This window comes from Falco naumanni, chromosome 13 (genome assembly GCF_017639655.2).
Source record: "Falco naumanni isolate bFalNau1 chromosome 13, bFalNau1.pat, whole genome shotgun sequence".
In the NCBI taxonomy this organism is placed as follows: Eukaryota; Metazoa; Chordata; class Aves; order Falconiformes; family Falconidae; genus Falco; species Falco naumanni.
This window is the reverse complement of record NC_054066.1, coordinates 29,932,692-29,954,165: the sequence shown is the minus strand read 5'-3', so window position 1 is coordinate 29,954,165 and position 21,474 is coordinate 29,932,692. Positions and strand designations below refer to the sequence as shown.

General features: G+C 46.2%; 2 protein-coding genes across 2 annotated transcripts; one reads left to right on the top strand and one right to left on the bottom strand.

Annotated features, from left to right (window-relative positions):
- Positions 1 to 4,602: 4,602 nt before the first annotated feature.
- On the bottom strand, positions 4,603 to 5,565 carry SERP1 (stress associated endoplasmic reticulum protein 1). Its single transcript, XM_040613451.1, has 3 exons — positions 5,453 to 5,565; positions 5,295 to 5,370; positions 4,603 to 5,202 (listed from the first exon to the last, which is right to left on the bottom strand). The coding sequence occupies exons 1-3, from the start codon at positions 5,534 to 5,536 to the stop codon at positions 5,162 to 5,164; spliced, it is 201 nt and encodes a 66-aa protein (XP_040469385.1). The 5' UTR covers positions 5,537 to 5,565; the 3' UTR covers positions 4,603 to 5,161.
- On the top strand, positions 5,511 to 21,430 carry EIF2A (eukaryotic translation initiation factor 2A). The gene is made up of 14 exons (XM_040613448.1): positions 5,511 to 5,877; positions 8,490 to 8,559; positions 8,854 to 8,928; positions 10,391 to 10,509; positions 11,677 to 11,776; positions 12,170 to 12,252; positions 13,495 to 13,568; positions 13,720 to 13,864; positions 14,728 to 14,844; positions 17,094 to 17,665; positions 19,038 to 19,154; positions 20,040 to 20,168; positions 21,110 to 21,175; positions 21,274 to 21,430. Exons 1-14 carry the CDS (start codon positions 5,511 to 5,513, stop codon positions 21,337 to 21,339), a joined length of 2,100 nt encoding a protein of 699 aa, XP_040469382.1. The 3' UTR covers positions 21,340 to 21,430.
- Positions 21,431 to 21,474: the final 44 nt, after the last annotated feature.

Below are 21,474 nucleotides of genomic sequence, written 5' to 3'. Positions count from 1 at the left end.
TCTGCAACGTTTAGCACTCCAAGGTGAGATTTCAACTGAGCAACAGTCTAGCAAATTGGCCCCCTTGAACTTCATTTTGAGCAGGTTTTGTTGAGTTTGCACTGAAGTGCCCCGGAAGGGCTAGTCACCTGGGCCAGCGAGGCATGGGACGTGGCAATCCCGAGTTCCAGTCGCCAGCACAGGCACCTTGGCCTTGATTATTTTGTGTGTGTGTCGCTGCCCCTCCCCCTCCCCCCCCCCCCCCCCCCCCCCCCCCCCGAGCACGTAAGGGCACCGGTTTCTGCGCACCGCGTGATGCGCTGCCTGCGCTGAAGGAGCGCTGCTCTCCGCGGACGGCCCGTTCCGGAGGCTCGCGGGGCTCCCCCCGCCGGCGCGACAGCCCCCCCCCCCGCCGGCCCGGCCCCGAGCGCCGCCGACCGGCAGGAGCCGCCACGCCCCCTCGCGCGTCCGTCGCCGCTGGCTGGGCCCGCGGCCGGGGGGGGGGTGGGGGGGCAACGCCGGCCCCGGGGCTTGCCCGGGCTCCGTGCCGGTGGTGGGGGTGACGCGCTGGGCTACGGAGCGCGTTGCCAGGGGCAGCTCGGGGGGTGGGGCGTTTTCCCAGCCCCCCCCCCCCCCCCCCCCCAGTGCCGGAGCTTAACCCAGGGAGCGGTGCTGTGAGGAGCGGGAGGGCGAACGTGCAGCCCGGCCGCCAACGGCTGCTGCTGTTGCGGCGTCGGCGCCTGGGCCCCACGTGGGAAAAACGGGCACAGCCCCGGGGGCCGCCCGCGGCCAACGCGCCGCCGGTCCCCGGGGGGCTCTCCCCTCCCCCGGCCGTCCTGGGCCACCCCCTCTGCGGGGGCTGCGGGCCGCGCCGCCCTCCCGCCGGCCGCCCCGAGCAGCGCGCTCCCGCCCCGCACCCCCTGGCAGCACGGGGCTGCCCCCTTTCCAGCCGCGTCCGCCGCCGCGGCTGCGCCTCGGTGGTGCCGCATTCGCCGCCAGCGGCCGAGCCCCGCCCGCCCCGTCTGTTTACGGCCGAGCGGATGCCTGTGGCCGACATGGCCCGCAAGGCCGGTGTCAGCGCCGGCCGCTTCTCGCATCGGCAGCGGGCGATGGTTTGCCAGTTTCCACACATGGAGGGGAAGGGAGCCCTGCGGCGCGGCCGGCGCTGCGCGGGGTGATGCTGGGGCGGTGGGATGTCGGAGACGCGGCTGCAGGCGCAGGTCAAGACATGCAGCGGCAGCGAGGAAAGGCCTGGCAGGAGAACGGGGCAAAGCATACACCAATCCTGATGCGTGTCACTGAAGCGCAGTCTCACAGCCAGCCTTGAGAAGGCTTCACGGGGAAAAAAATGAACACGGATTTAAGAGACGAGCGAGTTGTGTGCAGTTAATAACATCATCTCAATGGGACAGCGAGGTCAGCTCGATGGAAGTACCTGACCATTTCTGTGGATTATGGTACCATGTTACTCTGCCCAGACACCGTACTGCTGCAGGCCATTGTATCAAAAAGAGATGCTCTAGCAGTTCCTGGCAGTGAGATGTTGCAGCCTCATGAGAGGGGAAATAAACCTGGATATTGTTCTCTCAGGCTTTTGAAAAGAAACAAGCCTGGTACGCTGCAGCCTTCATAGTGGAAACACAGTTGGGGCTGGCCTGGACCCCTGCTCCGGCACCGTGGGCTGCCTAGGGCCTTCTGTGACAGTCTCCCAGGATGCAGACTGCACCATTTCCCTCATCAACGTCTTTCAGGGTCTGACCACCCTCACAGTAGAAGCTTTTTTCCCTGTTTGTAAATGGAATTTCTTGTATTTCAGCGTGTGCCCATTGCTGCTCATCCTATCACTTGTCAGATCTCCTCTGAGCCTCCTGCAGGCACTCTCAGCCCCCTGGTACATCAGATCGACTTTGCAGCTCAGTGCTGGACTCCAGTGTGTCCCTGTCCACATGCTATTGGGAGCCTAGGATCAGCGAGTGCAGTGCTCCAGGCGTGCTGAGCAGCACTGAGCAGAGGGGTAGGAGACCTCCACCCACTGGTGATGCCTTTCCCAGCCCCAGGCCCTTCCCTGTGGGGCTACTTCCAGCAGCAACTGGTATCCGGTGGGGTTCCGTGCTGCCACCAGCAGCCCTGCGAGCCCGGTGGGTCAACCAGGGCTCAGACCTCCCTGTTTGCTTACCCAACCCCTACTTCACCAGGCTGCCTGTGAGGCTGGGGCAGGAGAACCCCATCAAAAGCTGTGCCGAAATTAAGCAAGACCCACTGCTGTCCTGTCCCCCACTGAGCCAGGCGTCTCCTGGCAGTAGGCTGGCAGGTTAATAGAGTGCTTTTTCCTGTTCATAAATCCAGGACTGCTCCCAGTCACCCTCTTGTCCTCCGTGTACCTGGAAGTGGTTTTCCGGAAGGCTTTGCTCCATCACCTTGGGGTGATGAGCTAAAGTGGAAGTGGACCAGTCTGCACTTCCTAAGATCCTCCTCCTCCTCCTCGCCCTTTGTGAAGACAGGCAACATTTGTTTTCTTCCAGTCCTCAGGAATCTCTCCTGCGGGTGCATCCTGTCAGGTCCCGTGGACCTCTGCACACCCAGTTCGTTGACATGTTCCCTAACAAGCCTTCTTCACCAATGGCTCATCTTCCTTGCTCCACAGCCACCAAAGAGCATCCGCCATTCGCAGGACCCTAGAAACAAAGCAGGGGGTTACTTGCTTTCTCTTTTTGTCTTTTCAAATCGTATCATGTCACAAGCAGTTGGATCTTTCCGAGCACATAGAGTCTGTTGGTCAAAGCAAATTTTGTAGTGGTTTCACATGCTCAAATCAAGTCACTCTTCCAGTGTAATGCAAAATTGTAAAATAAAAGACCTGTTGCCTGGAAGAAATAACCTGGGATGATCCACGTCCCCTCAGCTGTCACCTTAGAGTGAACACCGCTCGAGACCCCCCCTGCCAGGGCTTAGGCCACCGACAAAGCAAGCAGACACCACTCATCGCACAGCTCCTACAGTGATTTGCCCTGTCCCCCTTCTGTGTTTTCCTGATACTTAATACCCCATATCCTGAGGAATGACCTCCCTCTTGTTTTGTCAGCTCATCGCGAAAGCGGCTGCGAGCTGCAGCTCCTTCTCACCCCTTGTGCAGTCACTGTTCTTGGCTGCAACGCCACTTTCACCACTTTTCAATGTGGAGCACCCCGGAATGTTTTTGTTCCAATCCAATAGCACTTTTCGAGCAGCACGATGCGCCAAACTGTAGTTATCTGGTGGAGGCCATCACTGGCCCCTGCTCTGTCAGACACGGGTTGTTGTTCAGGCTGTAACGACAACAAAAGCAGCCGCTGCATATCCCTTTATTTGCATGTGACTAATGATGCGGTTCTGCCCTTTGAATCCAGCAATGCCAGCAGTGGAGAAAGCACACTGGGCTACCACGTGGCCGGCTGCAGGACCCCGCAGGGAGAGGGGCTGGCCCCCAAGGGGAAGGGGAGCGGTGCCAGGTGGCTTCCATGGCCAGACCCCTCAGCCCATGGCTCAGCAGCACTGGCACGGCCAGACCCCAGCACAGCCAAACACGGGGCTTTCCTGTGCCAAAGGGACTCATCTTGGGGAAGAAGCTAATTAAGCTGCACTCGGCAGGAAGCACTCTAGCTTCAACACCCAGCAAGGCACCGTTTTGCCAACCTCAAAATGAACACAACTCGCACTTGAAAAGGAACTTTTATTTAAAATCAGGGATTATACATACTTCCCCCCGCTGCCACCACTTACAAAATACAAGCATCCAAGAACAGGGAATGCATGTTACCTTGCACGGCTCAGTCTGGGGGCATACTCGGCTGGCCGCGCTGCTTCACACCAGTCCCAATAATATCATACGGTAATAAGACAAGTCATACAAAAGATCTGCTCTTTCACGGCCAACAGGCATTTAATTAATCTCTACAGAAACTTTTTTTCCTATTACTTCTGGTGTAACCAGGTTTTTAATTTGTCTTCTAAGAAACCTGAAAAAAGGAATCTTCCTTTAGCAACTGCATACAACAGCAGACTGATTTTGGGCTGCCGTTTGTTACCACAGCGGACAGCGAGGGGCCAACGCAAAGCCCAGGCTATCAGCAACAACATACTATCGATAGCAGCATTTTCCAGTGATCTCGAGTTACAGTCATCCACAGATGTAAGGAGGGCTTTTTTTTTTTTTTTCTTCAGCATCACTAAGAAGGAACTGCAATCATCTGCAGGAAAGCAGTTAAGTACTGGGTCCATCGTTAGGCAAAACAGTTGAAAGCAGGATCTACCTTAAATAGGATTAAATATATATCGCAAGACACGCCACACTCTGCAGATGCTGCACACATAAGCAGAGCTGTGGGCGGGAGCGGCAGGGTAGGGCCCCTGTACCTGCACAAAACATTCCCATACAACGTTGTAAAACTCAAAACTGTCACCACTTGTTGAAAGTTGTCCAAGTATTTACAGCACAGTCGTGGCCTGCAGCCAGGAGAGGCTCGGCGAGCCGGCAGCTCTGGCCCAAGCCGCTTGTGGTTTGCGAAACTTCGGCATCGGGTTATGTCAGAAACAGCTGCGGCTCGGTCGTGCTGGTTTCTAATTAAGTAACACCCACTAACTCTATACAAACAAGCATTTCGTGTTTATTAGGACAGGAGGCATAGGGTAAAGCTTTGCGTCATGATAAGCGTGCGAGCGCTAGGGCACTGCCGCATGCTGCAGTGAGACTACTCTATGCGTACAGAGAGGGCGAGGCAGAGGGGTCAGCCGCGGAGCGCTGCGCAGCTGGCCGTGGCGTCACAGACGTGCTTCAAGCTCGTGCTCTGGCTGCTCTGGCAATCCTGGCTCCCGCCTTCGAGCAGAACCACTTCCAGCTACAGAGACCGTGACTACTCTGGAGGCCGGGCCCAGTGTCCAGGCCGCGCGCAGCTCGGCGTGTCAGGGCCAGCAGGGCTGCGTGCCTCGCCCAATAAGCAGGTCCACGATTGTAGATCAACAATATAATTTTATTGCTTTGTACATGTGGTGCTGTTCAAGGCACTGTGGCAGGGGCTAGGAAACTCGGAATGACTGGCGAAGGGACCTGGAATGCCGGGCGCTGCCCCCCAGCAGCCGCCGCCACGGGCCGGGGGGGCACAGTCCATGGCAGCGCCGGGGGGCGCGGGCGGGGCTCGGCGCCCCTTCACATGCCCATCCGGATGCTCTGGATGATCTGGAAGATGGCTGCAAGAGAGCAGAGGAGCTGGGCGCTGGCCGGCGGGCAGGCCCGAGTCGCCACCGGGGCCCGCCCGCCCGCGCCTGCCCCGCCCGCTTACCTGATCCGCAAACCACGAAGATGAACAACGCCAGCAGCCAGGGCCCGACCGACGCCTTCTCCTCCGGGGCCGTCCTCTGCGGGCACAGCACCGCCGTCACTGCCACCGCCACCGCCGGCCCCGCCGCCCACCCCCCGTCCGCCCCGGCCCCCGCGCACCGAGGTCTTGGCGACGTTCCCGCGCTGCGTGATGTTCTTGCTGTGCTTCTCGTTGGCCATGCGGATGCGCTGCTTGGCCACCATGGTGCGACCCCCGGCCGGCCCGGGCCGCCGCCGCTCCGCTCCCTCGGCCTCGCGCGCCGCCCGCTGCCAGCGTCAGCACCGCGCGGCGCCGCCCGCCGGAAACACGCGCGCGGGGGCGGGGCCGCCTCTTGCCGCCAACCCGCGCGCCTGGCGGCGGCACTTCCGGGTCAGCGGGCGGAAGCGGCGCCTCGCGTTACGCGCCGGTGCCCGCCCCCGCCCCGCACGACGTGGACGTCTCTGGGGCGGCCGCGCCGCCGCTCCCCCGGAAGCGGAAGCCGGACGCGGCCCCAGCCCCGGCCCCGCCGAGCCAAAGATGGTGCTCCCCGCGCCGCTGCTGGCAGGTACGTTGGGCCCGGCCGGGCAGGGGCTGTGCCGTGCCCGTGTCCTCCGCGGGTCCTCTCCCCCGGCCGCGGCGTGGCTGGCCCTGGGCCCCGCTGCCTCCCGCTCTGCCCGCCGGGCCGGGCCCAACCCCCTCTCCGCGCTCGGAGGACAGGGCAGAGTGCCGCCGGGCCTTTCCCTGCGGGCGCCGGCTGCCGGCTGCCTGCCCCCGTCCCTCTCTCGCCTGGGCAGCCGCCAGTGGTCCGCCCCGCGGAGCTGCCTGCCTTTCTCGTGTGGGCAGCCGGTGAAGCGGTCCCGGAGGCACTGTGGCCTGGGGCGGCTGGCGGCAGGGGCTGGCGCCCCCAGGGTTGGAGGCCACGGGCACCGGCCTAGTAGGGCCTCCGCAGCGAGCCGAGCTCTGGATGACTTCGCCACACATCGTGGGCTCGTCGCTGCCTTCTGAGAGGCAGCCCGCCTTTTCCCTCTCTTTTACTTTTTAAGTTGCCTGTAACGCAAGGGACACGCATTTTTTCTTTCTGGAGTGTCTCTAAGCATTAAACGCCAGGGTATTTATCCTCATTTGGGCACATCAGGGACTGCAGTTGCGCAGGATGGGTTTTGGACTGTGCACTGCTGTCTGCGATCTGCTGCAAATTTGGATCTCAATTTTTCTTGGGAGTCTGATGGAGGACCTGGAGAATAGACTCAGGGCAGGGGTGTGAAGCTAGTGGATCGTATTTAAAGTGTTGTTAAAACATACTCCAGAGGTATGTTAGGGACATGGTGTTCCCCCAGTGACTTACAGGGCTACAGAGCAGGTGGAGATTTGAAATCTAGCAAACTAATGTTTTAAACTCTTGCTTAAAACACTTCCTATTTGTTACTTTCCAAAGTGCTATGAGGAGAGGTAAGGTACTTGGTAGTTGAAAGAACAGCTCTGAAGAGCAGCGTAAGGTTTGGTGGCAGATGTTACTGTCGTCTGGGTGTTGCTGTGTTGGCACGTGGATTCCATCGCATGGTTCACGTACGGGCTGACCTGGCTGAGCGGGAGCACTGCCGTCCTGCTGTCACGCTGCTGGCCCTAACGTGCCCTCAGAATAATACAGCTGCTGAACATGCAGCTTGAGCTAGCGCAGATCATGCTTTCTTGAGTCGTGTTTGACAGTATAAAATTGCCACCTCAGCAGGCATCTTTGGTGTCCCAAGAAAATGCATAAAAGACAGCTAGTGCCTACATAAAAATTGCCTGTTTCGTTGTTTAAGTTTGAATTTCAATATGCTTGTAGCACAACTGGATGATTTAGTGTGAGTCTGTCGTTATTTCTTGTTTGTTTTCTGATGTCATGAACATGGCAATGTCTCTGAAAAAATGAAACATATTTTATATTAACATTTCTTTCACACCTTGTATTCTCCAAGTTGAACTTCAATGTTAAAACTAACAATAGGGCAAATCCTGTCTCATGTTAGCAAAAAAACCCCAGTCCAACATAATATTTCTTTGGCAAATGCTCTTCCTGTGTTTAGGCAGCTAATCCTTGTTTTAGGGGGTATCTAGGCCACCCTTTCCCACTCTGTTGTGCAGGGCTCTTGTGTGGCTCTTGCAGTGATGGAGCATTTTCAGCCTCTGCAATTTGGGCTTCCTGAAAGGGCCTCCTGCAGCAGGGTTGGGAGCTGAGGACCATCGGCCATTTTAGGGCAAGATGTCCTCCCAGCCTCCTTCCTCATGCAGGTGCAACTCTTTTGTAGCTTGAGGTCATCCTGCGAGATGAAGCCAGGCTCTCGTTTTGTGGTACCCAGTGATGGGACAGTAGGCAATAGGCTTAAACTGAAATCCAGGAAATTGCATTTAAATACAAGAAAAACTATTTTACTTTGAGATGGAATGCAGGCGCAGGCTGTCCAGAGGGGCTGTGGATCCCTGTCCTCGGGGGTCCTCACCTCCCAGTTGGGCACAGCCCCACAGCCTGCTGTCAGTGGCCCTGACGGAGCAGGGGTATGGTGGGGGGTTCCAGGGGTGCCTCCCCTCAGCCCCTCTGCCACACACCTACTTTGGGTCTGTCCCACCCTGCCCTGCTACCTTCTGTAGCAGTTCTGTTCCCTTTGCACTGACATCAGTGCTCCTGTGGCAGAGGGACCAGCCAGTGCGTGGACCGACCCTGTGTGGAAGGCTGCACTGGAGGGGCCACGCCAGCTGAAGCGGGGAGTGGATTGCAGGGCTGTGGGTGTGGGAAGGCTGGGACTGGTGGCAGCAGTCCCGCCTCAGTCCTTGGCTCTGCAGTGGTGCTGGCCGGTCGCTGTGCATCTGCAGAGGTGTACAGCAAACTGGTGCCTCAGTTGCCTGTGCATTGTGTGTCAGAGCTTCTGGTGCTGTGGCTGACAGCTCAGCTTGGCTCTGCCCCTTCACTGCCTCTGTCCTGTGTTTTAATCCTGCCAGCTGCCTTGGATGAAGACAGGTGTCTTGGCACGTGCTACCTTATGAATGTCCGTTACAATCCTGTCTCTTGTTTACTCTAAAATGCAAGCAGGGGAAACGTGTGTGCAGGTCTTGAGGTTCACAAATTAGAAAAAGCTTTTTTGCTTTGGACAGTTTTCCAGATTTGAAATGAGTAGTTATATTTGTTTACTCTTCCAGTGAGAGGATCCGAAGGGCTTTATATGGTGAATGGGCCACCTAGTTTCACAGAGAGCACATCATTTCAAAGGTACTGTTACTACAGCTATTTTTGATCTTTTGCAGAAAAGAAATAAATTTCTAAAAAGTAAAGATGGACTCCAGAATTGAAAAATTTGTAAATATAAATTAGTTTTTTCTTACTGTCAGTGCCTGACTTCTCACTGCCCAGGTTATAATCGCTGAACAATTGCAGAGTAGATTGCAGTGTTAAAAAGCGCTACTCAGAAGCACAGCGGGAAAATTGGTGTGTTGGTTTTTGTTTTTGTCAAAAATAATTTATGTGGTACGTTTGAGTGTTAATGTGAGTTACTTATTTCTTTAGGGATTCTGGAAAAAACTGCAAAGCTGTTGCTTTTAGCAAGGATGGTTCCCTCTTTTCCTGGTGCAATGGAGAAAAGTAGGTGCATTTTATCATATTAGTCGTGTAGTCTGTGTTAAATAAACTGGATCAGTTATGCCCCATGTACTCTTGTCTGTGTAAAGGCTATGCTGTTAATGCAAGTGTTTGCATACACGCTTTAAGTGCAGTTTATTTTTGCCTTATCCACAGTAGCGGCTTTGTTTCCTGAATATCAGATGAAATATTTGCCATTTTTCTCATATTTATAACGCACCCATTCCCACGGAATCTGGATATGCTTTATTTGGTTTTTTTGTTCATAGTTCCCAGTAACAGAGTACCTGGTTCTCTGGGATTAATCTGTTAGTAAAGTTCACAGAAAATGACTAGTCTTATGTACCTCATGTACAAATATCACAGGACTCTTATAGACCAGGTGCATTATAGAGTTCACTAGAGATCATCCTTCACATAAGAGTGCACCATGGGGTTGCTGCTCTAAAGAGGTGATAAGGCTTCTTCTGAAATGTTGGTATTATTATTAACAGGTTAAAACCCCCCTGCAAAAGTATTTAGCAATGCCATTTAACCATTTCTTTTATAGTAGGAAACACAGATGTAGGATTCATTACTTCCACTGTTGTTCCTCGTTCTCCAAAGTATTCAGACTCTTCGTTTTTCATTAAAAACTTCATTTTTTTGTCAGTTGGAAAGGTCCGTTTCCAGAAAATATTTGTGGGGAAAAATGTTTTTCAAACAACCAGGTTGTATATCCAGGTACCCATACTTGAAATGAGAATATTCCAAATGGCAAACATTTCTGGTCCGTTATACCTCTTTGTTCTGGGGGCTGTCTGTCTTCCTTCATTTTTGAGGGGGAACAGTTAGCGAGGTGATGAGGAACAGGCTCCTAGTGCAGTTTCTGAGAACAGCAATGGCTAGGATGCATCTTTTTTTGTTTCTTTGGACTCCGTATGTGGCAGATCTTTAATATGCAGTGTTCAGAGGTGCTGCTTGAACTTTTTTGTTCAGCTGTCTGACCTTTGCTTTTTATTGTTCAGGTCTCCCTGCGTCCCCCGACCTCAAAAATCCCAAATGTTGAATGCTGTATCCTTATAGATAAAAAGCTTTAAAAATACATGGGATGAAGGCATGTTTTAACTCACTTAGAATCTTTCTGTTGGCTGTTCCTCAGCTTTAGCACTGGCGGAGTGTGGGTGGACTCTATAGAAATAGAGTATAGCTTGTCTCTTGTTCAGAGTTTAGATGTTGCAGATAAAAATACGTGATGTGTTTTGACCCACGGTTTCATTTGGCTTCGGTTATGCTTGGGTATCTGGTTTGAAAATGTGTTCTTGCAAAGATTTAGTAGAAGCAGGAGGGGGAAAAAACCTCTTCTATTTTTGTTACATTGGCCAAATCTGGGATAGATCTAGAAGAGTCAAATATGTGAAGTTACCTTGGCTATTAATGAACTAGTCTAAGCATGCTTTATTGAAATAGCATCTTTTGGTTCCAGAGTAAATATTGTTGATGTCACCAATGCTGCATTACTGCGTTCTTTCGATCTTCCAAAGGCAGTTTGCCTTGAATTCTCGCCAAAGAATAATGTTCTGGCAACGTGGCAGGCTTATACAAGTGAGTATTTTACCAGCTGTAAAAGTACACGGGCTAACTGCATATTTTAATTTGGTTTGCAGGTTTTCTATTACCTGATTTATCACTGTAGCATGTTTATTGGCTAAATGAGCAGTATAGAAAGTACACAGAAAATTATATGGGTAATCAAGTACATAGTGGAGGAGGGAGGGATCCATCTTCTGAAAGCATCTGGTATTGACCGTTCTTATAAACGCTAAATCAGAGTGCATGTGCTAACAATTACTCTATTATGTAAATCACATGTTTCTAAAAATTGCTAACTGATCTTAGTGCAAAGAGTGTGCTTGAGTCATATGCTGTTCAAGCAGTTTATAGTCATGTATAGACAAGTAAAATTGTAAGCTGTCTCGGAGTAGTCATGTCCTCCACTGGGCCTAGCTGACTTGAGTGTTCTCCGTTGTCCAGAGGGCTTTTTTTCTCTCCTCTGCCTCTCTGCGGAGTTTATGTTCCTGATTTAGGTTACATCCAAGTTGTGTGTCTGAAGTAGGCGGTGTAAATGCTTCCTTACACAGACAGAGCTGGCCACAGGCTGAGTGTGTGGGAGGGGTGGTCTGGGACAGGTGGTAGGAAAAGACGGGCACAAGTGACAGAACTGATGCCAGATTGTGAAGAGAACTGTTGGAAGGTCTGTTCCAGATCATTGGTAGAAGTGGGCAGGCTGTAGCATCCAGAATAAGTAGGAGGGTAGAGAGTTTAAACCCACAGAACCATTTTGTACAGCTCACAGATAGAGCCGTGACTGCAGTGTGATGGGCAAAATGCATTGTATTCTTGTCAGAACAAAATGTAGGAATGGAGAACATACCTGTGGTGTTTGCCAAGAGCGTGGCTTTTGATTTTGATTAAAAAACACGCATAAAAGAAGCTGTGCTAGTGTTGGTGGTCCTAGTCTTGTAATGGGGAGTAGAAACCCTACACTTCCAAATGTTAGTTCTTCCTGCAGACTGAAAGACTGTGGAAGGATTTATATTAATGTGTAAGGCAATTAGCAGTCTAGGATTTAGTCCCTCAGGGGGAAGGTGCTTCTTGTAAGAAGTTTGTAAGCGTGTTTGGTTGCTTGTAGAATCATGAGATGGAATGTCATGACGGTGAAGCAGATTTAATCCCCAGAGACCACTCCTGTAATCCATGTTTTTATTGCAGCTGCTAAAGACGGCACAGCGGGGCTGCCCAACCTGCAACTTTATGATGTGAAAACTGGAAAATGCTTAAAGTCTTTCATCCAGAAAAAGTTGCAGAACTGGTAAATAACATTACAAACAGTTAGCATCTGGAAAAGAACTGTGCTTTCCAAAATCTGATCCAGGTTAAATAGAGCTTTTAGTGTGTTGTTTGCTTTCAAAATACTGCCTGCTACTAGCTGAAAGTAAATATCTGCACTTGTATCTTTGTATGTAACCATAATTGTTCATTTCTTAGTATAAGTTTACTGTTGTTTTGTACCACAGAGAAAGTTAGGGAGACAATAACTAAGTATAGCTATATATATATTATTTAGCAGATGTCATTTATCCGCTTGAAATATGTATCATGTTTGAATTTCCATGGCTTTAAAAGTGGAGGGGGGAAAAAAAAGTCCTAGACTGCTGAAGATGAACATAATTTAGTATTTCTAATTTTTTTTCTTTAAATGTAGGTGTCCTTGCTGGGCAGATGATGAAAGCATTTGTGCCAGGAATGTAAATAATGAAGTGCACTTTTTTGAAAACAACAACTTCAGTATGCAAGTATTTCTATACATTTCATTGCATTCCATATAGGTGTCTTCTTTTGAGTGGCTTGTTCTGGTTTTTTTCCTCACTTCTTCTTTTGCTTGCTTTCTATTTTAAATATTGCCTACATTCTATTTGAATTTGTAATTCAGAATCATTATATTTTAATGAAGTATGTTTTCACTTTCTTGTTTATTTCTTCAGTGACTTAGCTAGTACAAAGTGCATCTAATTTTCAGAGGCCTGATTCTTTATTGTTCCTCATTTAATGAGATCCAGAGATTTGTCAGTAGAGGATGTGATCTATGATTGCTTCTTTGGGTTGTGTGTATTCTGTCAATGATCGTGCCATTTGTTCATTGTACCAAAAAAATGACTCATGAGAAAATTTATATTGATAGAATATTTTGAGTCAATAGATGTTGAAGAGGGAAAGGGGAAGAAAAAAGCAGGAAGATAAAAATGAATTGGAACAAAAATTTAAAGGGCTAAAAGAAAACTGCTGGGGGTGTGATTTTGGTCGTTTTTTGTTTTGTTTTAAATAAAGCTGAAAAAAGAATTATTCTGGAGGCTAAAAATGCAGCCTATGAGAGTTACAGTTTCCTGAGAATTAGCCCTACTGATGTTAACGAAGCTATACTTGGGAAGCAGGGATTGTCTGTTCCTGCACGAGGTCTGCTGCTCAGATAAGACTTCCTTGCTGTAATGAGGTTGTGGGTTGCTGCTTTTAATGCAGTTTTTAATGCGTTTCCCCTATGTTGTTTGTGTAAAGGGGCAATGTTCAGCATGGAACAGGTCTTTGTGAATTCTTCTGATCAGGAAGAAGCATCCAGTAAAGGTGTGAGGGAAGAACCCCTGGCTCTGGGTAATGGTGCATGTTAGCTGGGCATGACTGATGCTGCTTCCTCTGAGGTCAGCACAGATAGGATGAAGAACACTGTGCCTTGCTTAAAACACAAGCTATGTTGGTGTGGGGTTCAGAAGTTTCTTTGCTATTTGAACTTCCAAATACTGGATTTCAGGCCTAGGTTTGGTTCAGGTTGGTTTTGTAAAGAAAAATCTGTGATGAAATGGGAGCGTAATGGTTGTTTGCCTAGTAAAAGAAATCCTTTATCGTTGTATATACTGTTCTTTATTATTCATGATACAGGCCCGTAAGAAGGTATAGTTAAGTAATCCAGGCTAATGTCACTTGTCATTAACATAATCACATCTGTGACTTTTTTTTTTGCCCCCCCCCCCCCCCCAGATACTATTGCAAATAAACTACATTTGCAAAAGGTTAATGATTTCGTGTTATCTCCAGGAGCACAGCCAACCAAGGTACCTCTGATGTTATTTCCATTTTTTTTGTTTTGTTTTGTTTTTCTTAAAAAATAAAATTACTGTGATTTTAGTACAGATTGCTAATAGTGAATAGACCCTGTGCTACCAAGAATATCATCTGCAATAAAATGTCATGGGTTTGTTCTAGGTTGCTGTATATGTGCCGGGCAGTAAAGGTGCACCATCATTTGTTAGACTCTATCAGTATCCCAACTTTGGTGGCCCTCAGTCTGCACTAGCCAATAAAAGTTTCTTTAAAGCTGACAAGGTGACGATGCTATGGAACAAAAAAGGTATAACAGCTGTCTATTTAAACTTTTATATTCTACCCATTTTAGATTTACTTTTTCTGTGTGGGTTTTGCGTTTAATTTGCACGTGCAGATAAATACGGAAGATAGCTGTTAATACCAATGCAATGAATTAGAATTCTGATTACCCTGTAGTGCTGGTAACTTCCCTGTGTTGGTTTCCATGACTTTGTGTATCGTAACTGAGAATATTCTACATGTTGGTAAATTTTGAAGTTGAATAGCAAATTTAAATTTAATTTAGCATTCTGTGATGTATTTAGACAGTAAACATAAGATTATACCTGAGTATAAACCATTCTTAATCTGTAAAACTGTATATACACAGACGTATCACGATTGGGATGACTTGCACAGTCCTTTGTGATTTGCTGTTTGTTAACAATGAGATGTTTCAGAATAATTTTGTAAAAAACATTTTACTTCAACCCCAGATTGTTTGGAATAGAGGGAGGGTATTATGTGTGGAAACCACATGTAGGCACACAATTTTGGGTGTAACAGATGTTGATGAAACATTTTATTCAAGGACTGATCAGGATGCTTGGTTTCTGCTTTAGACTAATACCTTTTTTTTATGGCTGCAAAAGTATGTTCACTTTTACATAATTCAGCAGTGAATGGGTAGACTTAGCTTACACTTTCAATCTGAGAAAGGAACGTACTCATTCTGTGTGGGTTAACATCTAGGAAAAATTAAATTTAGAAGAGAATAACAGCACAGCTATGCAAGCAACTAACTGGAATTCATAATTGAATTAATTTCTCTTTGTTCACTGTAGTTTGTGAAATAGTTTATATAATTTGCAATAATTGTTTTGAGTAACTGTATGTCTATTCTATTAGCCACTGCTGTGCTAGTAATAGCTAGTACAGAAGTTGATAAAACAGGTGCTTCGTACTATGGAGAGCAAACTCTGCACTACATTGCAACAAATGGAGAAAGTGCGGTCGTTCAGTTGCGTAAGTAGCTCTCAGGCATTTTTTTATTGTATTATAACTCTCAGTAGTGGGAATTGGTGTTTCGCTAGCTTTTGTTTAATGTACGAGGGGGTTTTTGTTAGTGTAAGGAAGTAATCTTTAAAAAAAGTCCTTCACCAGAATTTTTTTTTACTTTGGAGTAAGGTGGGTTTTGTTGATTTGGTTTTTTTTCTTCATAGCTGAATTATCTTGCTGCCTTTGGTATACTTGTCTTGATGTCAGTGGCAAAGCGAACCCACTTTCAGTTAATATATACAAATAATTTGCTTGGGAGGGTGTTAACGTGCACAAGAAGGGAACTGTGCAAGTTTACTGAGGAAATACCTGGACAGTGGAGCCAACTTAATGTCTGAGAATCCAAAATGGGCAGGAAGGTATGTTACTAAACAGAATCATCCTACCTGCACTTATAGACATGCAAATGATACCATTACTAAAGGAACCGGAGCAAAGAGAGCACAATTTTTTGAAGTATATTGGAAAATAGAAGTTTGCATTGTAAAACGGGAAATGTTCCAAGACTCAAAAAACACGTGTTGGAGGGAAGCAAGTGGGTGTGCTTAACTTCAGTGTTTTGTTTGAATTGGAAGTCCATTCGTTAATTTCCCCTGTGGTGGTATTTTTTCATTGTATTAAGCTGTTTGTTAAACATCTGTCTTGTTTGGGGTTGTAGAGAGGCTGGCTTGTAAATATTTCAAAACACCAGGGTGGTGTGCAGTATATATGCCTAAGTGACTGTAGAGAGATCATGAATATATTTTCTTGCTGACTGGGAGAACACCTCCAGTTTGCCTTCTGTAGCAAACCTTGTGGTAGCAAGTACTGTGCCCCATTTCCCTTTGTTGTTAACTTCACTGGGGAGAAATAATCAGGATTATAACTCGATATCTAGAATCTCTGGGAGCAGTTTCTGGGATTGAGAACACTAGTTTTTTAATTACATGCTTATTAAAAACTCTTTCGCCCTTTGAAGTTATTTCCAATGCATCTTTATTTAACAGTAGGTTTATAATTATTTTTTGTTCAATTTAGCTATTCCTTTTCAAGGAAAAAAACAAGCTGACATCTGTTTTGTAAAATTTTTCCAACAAAAGCAAGTGGTCAGCACTTGGAGTGAGTGGGGCCTCATTTCCTGTAAATTTGTGTCTTCTGGTTACTTTTGAGGTCCAGTTTTGAAGCCTTTTTTTTCATGTTAGTGTTCGTAGAGGGTTTTTTGCTTTTGACTAACCCGTGCTCATGCTGCAGACTTTGCCTTTGCTGTTGAAGCCTGTATAAAGCTGCCTTCATCTCTCCAGCTGCCCGCTGTTGTGAAATGTGCAGAAACGTAATTTTCCATCAGACCTCTGTCTCTGCAGTGGTGTTTGGTTAATGTCCTCTAAAAAGTTTTAAAGGGAAAAACAGACAGTGTGATCATACAGCTTAGTTTTGAAGATACTGAGGCTTTAGCCTAACAGGAATGAATTACTTAAAACAGTTTGTTGTTTTGGGTCAACATCTGGATTTAAGAATTGTCAGTAATGCACTTGTCATTTTTCTGAAATACAGGTAAAGATAACCAGATTATGAAAAGTTATAGTGACCTACGGTTTTATTTACCCCTGTATATTTTACATGAGTTTCATCACTAATTCTTCAGTATCTTCTAATGTTCTGACCCACAGAATAGCTTTTGACAAGTTCTAATCATTATGTCTAAAATAATTTTTGTGTGCTGTCTCACTTTAAAATCTGTCTTATAAAATACCGTGCATGAGCATGGTCCAAAGATAGTTTAGATCAGTATTTCTTAGCTCTACAAAGCTGAGCTATGCAATATTTCTTAGATTAAAAGAAGAGGAATTAGTGTCCAGCTGGTATAAAATTCCTGGTTTTGCAGGCTTCCAGTAGGACAGTTTGAGAATGTTCTGAGAGATCATACCTGAATAACAAGCAGGGTGTGTGGGGGAAAGGAATTGTTTTATGTGAAAAAAATACACTTACTGTTAAAAGTGCGGATGCTGACCCTACAGAGGTAATTTGAAATGGCTGCAGTTATTGTTGCAAACCTTAACTAAAAGTATCAGAAGATAAATTGCTGTTTCTATCTCTATTGTTACCAGAATTAATTTTAGTCAGTAATTAGATGACAGCATTTTAGCAAAGCATGAAGTTATCACTATTAATTTTATTTTTGCTTGCACTGAAAAGATCCAAGCTCCTAACAATAGCTGTGTATTTTCCTTTTCCTTTAGCAAAAAATGGTCCTATTTATGATGTTGTTTGGAACCCCAATTCTGTTGAGTTCTGTGCTGTGTATGGTTTTATGCCTGCCAAAGCAACGGTTTTTAATCTGAAATGTGACCCTGTGTTTGATTTTGGAACCGGTCCTCGCAATGCTGCCTACTACAGCCCCCATGGACACATCCTAGTGCTAGCAGGATTTGGAAATCTCAGGGGACAGATGGAAGTGTGGGACGTTAAAAACTACAAACTCATTTCCAAACCAGTAGCCTCGGATTCCACATACTTTGCTTGGTGTCCTGACGGGGAGCACATTGTAACAGCTACATGTGCTCCAAGGCTACGAGTCAGTAATGGTTACAAGATATGGCACTACACTGGCTCTCTGTTACACAGCTATGAAGTTCCATCAAAAGAAGAAATGTGGCAAGTTTCCTGGCAGCCCTTCTTGGATGGAGTGTTCCCTGTGAAAGCAGTAAAATACCAGGCAGTTCCAAGTGAATTGCCCAGTGCTGAGCCAAAGCCTGCCCAAGCATACAGACCTCCAGCCCTGAGAGACAAACCTGTAACAAGTTCCAAGCTCGTAAGTTGACGGTTTCATACATGAACTAAGTTGTTCTACTTCATCGCTTTGCCCGTCTTTGAAGTTCGGTCTCAAATACATCTATATTTTTAATGAGGGACATTAGAAGAGTCATCAGACTGGCAGTAGTATTGTGGGGGTTTTTGAAAAGTTTTCTTGATAATCCTGTTCGGTGCTTTGCTCACTGTTTGCAAGGATGTATGATAGAAAACTAAAATTTCTTTGGTCCAAATACTATCCCATGACAAAGTCGTTTGCACATTTAAAAAAAACTCTCTGCAGCATGCACTGGAATAATAAACTGCAAATTTGGTTTATGGTGAAATTGGGTACTCTAGTTAAGATAGCCTCTGGTTTGGGTGACCTGACTTACCAGTCTAAACCCAGCTATATGGGTGGTTGACTGCCCTCCCAACAGGTTGGTGGTGTTTTTTTTTTTTTAATTTACTTGCTAGGAAGAGATTTGATTGTCAGCAAGTCAGCTGCAGTTTAAACAGGTTACTGTTGAAGGACCTACTTGTCTAATTAATTTCTTCTCTGCAAGTTTTCAAAGTAGGCCGAGTAGCAGCTAATCATATTTAACAATTGCACCCTTGATGTTTAAGGCTTAGAGAACTTTTGATTTTGAGCCTTGTGCTTTTGAAGGAACGACTGGTGCTCGACTGGTGAGGAATCTGTTAAGAATGCTAATGTCTGATTTTGCAAATGATCAATGAGTAGAGGTAGTAGAGAAAAAGATGTTTTAAATAAAATAATTCTGTTTACTTACATGGGCAAGAAATCTTGTCATATGCATTAAAACAACGCAGCTCCTCATTTAAGGGTTCCCTTAAAGAAACAGAAGACTAAGCCCCCCCAATTTTCACCCCCAAGAAACCCCACCCCATCTCTCCACCCAGCAACCCATTTTTCCTTTCTTGTCACTAGTCTGAGTTAAAAAGTTGTTGACAAAAGCAAAATGCCAAGCTTCATTCATTTTGTGCTGGTTTATTCCCCCCTGAGATAGAAAACATGCTGATTTTGTTATTTTATCAGAAATCCAACAAATCTTTGGGACATATAGCATAGTGCCATCCAAAGCACTTGACAATGGATGAGTTTGAAACCCTTTTCACGCTGTCTTCTGCTACTTGAAAGACAAAGGGTACATACTTGTTTTCGTTCCTTTCGTTCCTTTCGTTCCTTTCGTTCCTTTCGTTCCTTTCGTTCCTTTCGTTCCTTTCGTTCCTTTCTTTCTTTCTTTCTTTCCGGTTCATCTTTGCACATGGTCCTGTCTTAAGTAGGTTTGGGGGTTCACTCAGGCTTTTTGTAGCAACACGCTTGCCAACATGGAATACAGGCTTCCTAACTGTTAATTTTGCATATCCTGCAGCATGAGGATGAGCCACCTCAGAATATGAAACCACAGTTGGGAAGCGGTGATAAGCCACTCTCTAAAACAGCTCTCAAAAATCAAAGGAAACATGAAGCAAAAAAAGCTGCGAAACAGGTACTGCAAAAGTAGTTCTTTCAGGGATAATGTTAATCAGTTTTCACAAATGGTGCAGCTCAGTTGCCGAGCAGCAACCATTAGTTGCACCAAGAGCCCTCCACGTATCTTGCACGTGCCAAGTTGTGGAGCAGGCTGGTAGACTTTTTAAAGCAGGTACAAAAGGATGACTTAAAAATAACAGCTTTGGTTAGTTGCTGTGAACATTAGCAGAAATCAACGTTAAGACTAAGTGCTTCTAACTTTTCACCTTCGGACAACTTGCATGGTTTTTTTTCAGTGTTAGATGAGAGGAAAGAATGGACTTGCTTCTGCTTCATTGTTCCCCCAGCAGGTCAGGGCTGAGGCACATTATTAGGGCAGACCAAAGACAGCCTGTTCTGTGACACCTCTTTACTTGCTGTTCTTTGGTTAGATAGAGAAAAATCAGCTTTTAGTGTTAGTCTTCTAATTTCTTTGAACTTCTAAAGTAATAATTTCTTTAAATAATATATTTCATTAATTTCTTATGCTGGTTTTGAGCCCTTTCTTTTGCTTCAGAGGCAATGACCCACCAGTCTGCTTTATAAAACATTTGTATATGTATTTGTCATGTTGTTCTTACTGATATTTCCCTGTGCTGTGTATGGTTGGTGTCTTGAGGAAGTAGAAATTAAACAAGAAACAGCATGTGAGTTGTTACAGATAACCCTTCTTTTGTGGAAAGCATATATATAGGTGATGCAATACATCAAAGCAAGTCATTTTACGATTTTTGGAGTATACCAGCAAACTAGTGAAGGAAGTAATATTAAATGGGTCCCTTAAAATCACTAAAGACATTTTTCAGTCCCTTTATAATTAAAGGTATGTTCTAGATAATGTGGTTTTTTTATTTGTCTACAGGAGGCCAAAGCTGATGCGAACCAGGAATGTACACAATCCTCAGCATCGCAGAATGCACCACGGAGTGCTGTGCCTGCCGTTACATCAGGAGATCCTGAAGTTGACAAGAAGATAAAGAACTTAAAAAAGGTGAGGGTTGGGTTTTTTTTCTAACAAAGAGCAGATTTCTCTTAAGAGATGGGTCTGTAAGATCTAGTCTGATTGTAAGGTGACTTGAGCTCAGTAGGAGAGCATTTACACAGATGGTAATTTCCTGAATTTGGAAAAGGAAGTTGGTTTAAATCTTGTAAAACACTAGAGGTCATCACGTGCCAGGACTCCTAAAGATCTTCTTGGAGGTTGTGGTGTGGAAGCCCCTAATGAGTGCATGGGGGAATATTCCAGTCTCCTATTATGAACGCTGCTGCATGTGCACCCAGTTGTCACAGCTAAGGAATGGGTATGGCTTAATGGTGTTTGTGCTTAGGAGGCAGCTGTGTGGGCTGCTTGTTTATTAGATCTTGGATCTGAGAAGGGAGCCATGCTCTGTGGTTTTGATTTCTTCCCTAACTTCTAAATGGTATGATTGTGATGTTGACAGCCAATCTTGGATTAAGTAATTTCAGAATGGAACTTTTTTGGTTAAGGCTAGAGAATCCCATTTCTGTGTAATCCATCAAGACTTTTATTTTTCTCTTGGCTGCCTCCTGCTTTTTGTGGTCTCTGTTTGGATTAATAGTCCAAGCTTTCTGAGGAAAATGTGTGGTGAAGAGGGATAGTGATAGTGGAAGAGTCATTTCTGAATTTGAATGTAGCCCTTCAGTGAGATAATGCGTGATGTTTGTTTCAGAGCCTAAGTGCTTCTGTTCTCTAGGTTTTGTTCTTGAAGAAAATGTCTTTCATTGGTGAAAAATTCTGGACTGAGCATCTTGAAGATGCTTGAATGAAATGTGCCTTCCATATTGAGACCTGCCTCCTGGTAAATCAGGCAATTGCAAGCGCAGGAACTTCTAAGACTCTTTCTTTTCTACTTGGTTCACCAATATTTTTGTCTTTAGTATGGGGTGTGTGTGTGTTTGTTTTTTTTCCAGAAACTAAAGGCAATTGAGCAGCTGAAAGAACAGGCAGCTGCGGGCAAACAGCTAGAGAAGAATCAGGTACTGTTCCAGATGTATGGAGTTTATTCAAGTTTTATTTTATAATAAGCTACATCTGTGACATTTTGTGTTTGGTTTTGTTTGTTTTTTTGTTCTAGTTGGAGAAGATTCAGAAAGAAACTGCTCTCCTTCAGGAACTGGAAGACCTAGAGCTGGGTCTTTAAAACATTGGAAATCTGGTGTGGTGTTAGCACAAAGTTAATGAAAAATATAATTTGTATTAACTTGAACACAATAAAATGTTTCAGCAAATGACTGAGGAGATATATGCTGCATACTTGCCTTTTACAAAGCTTTCC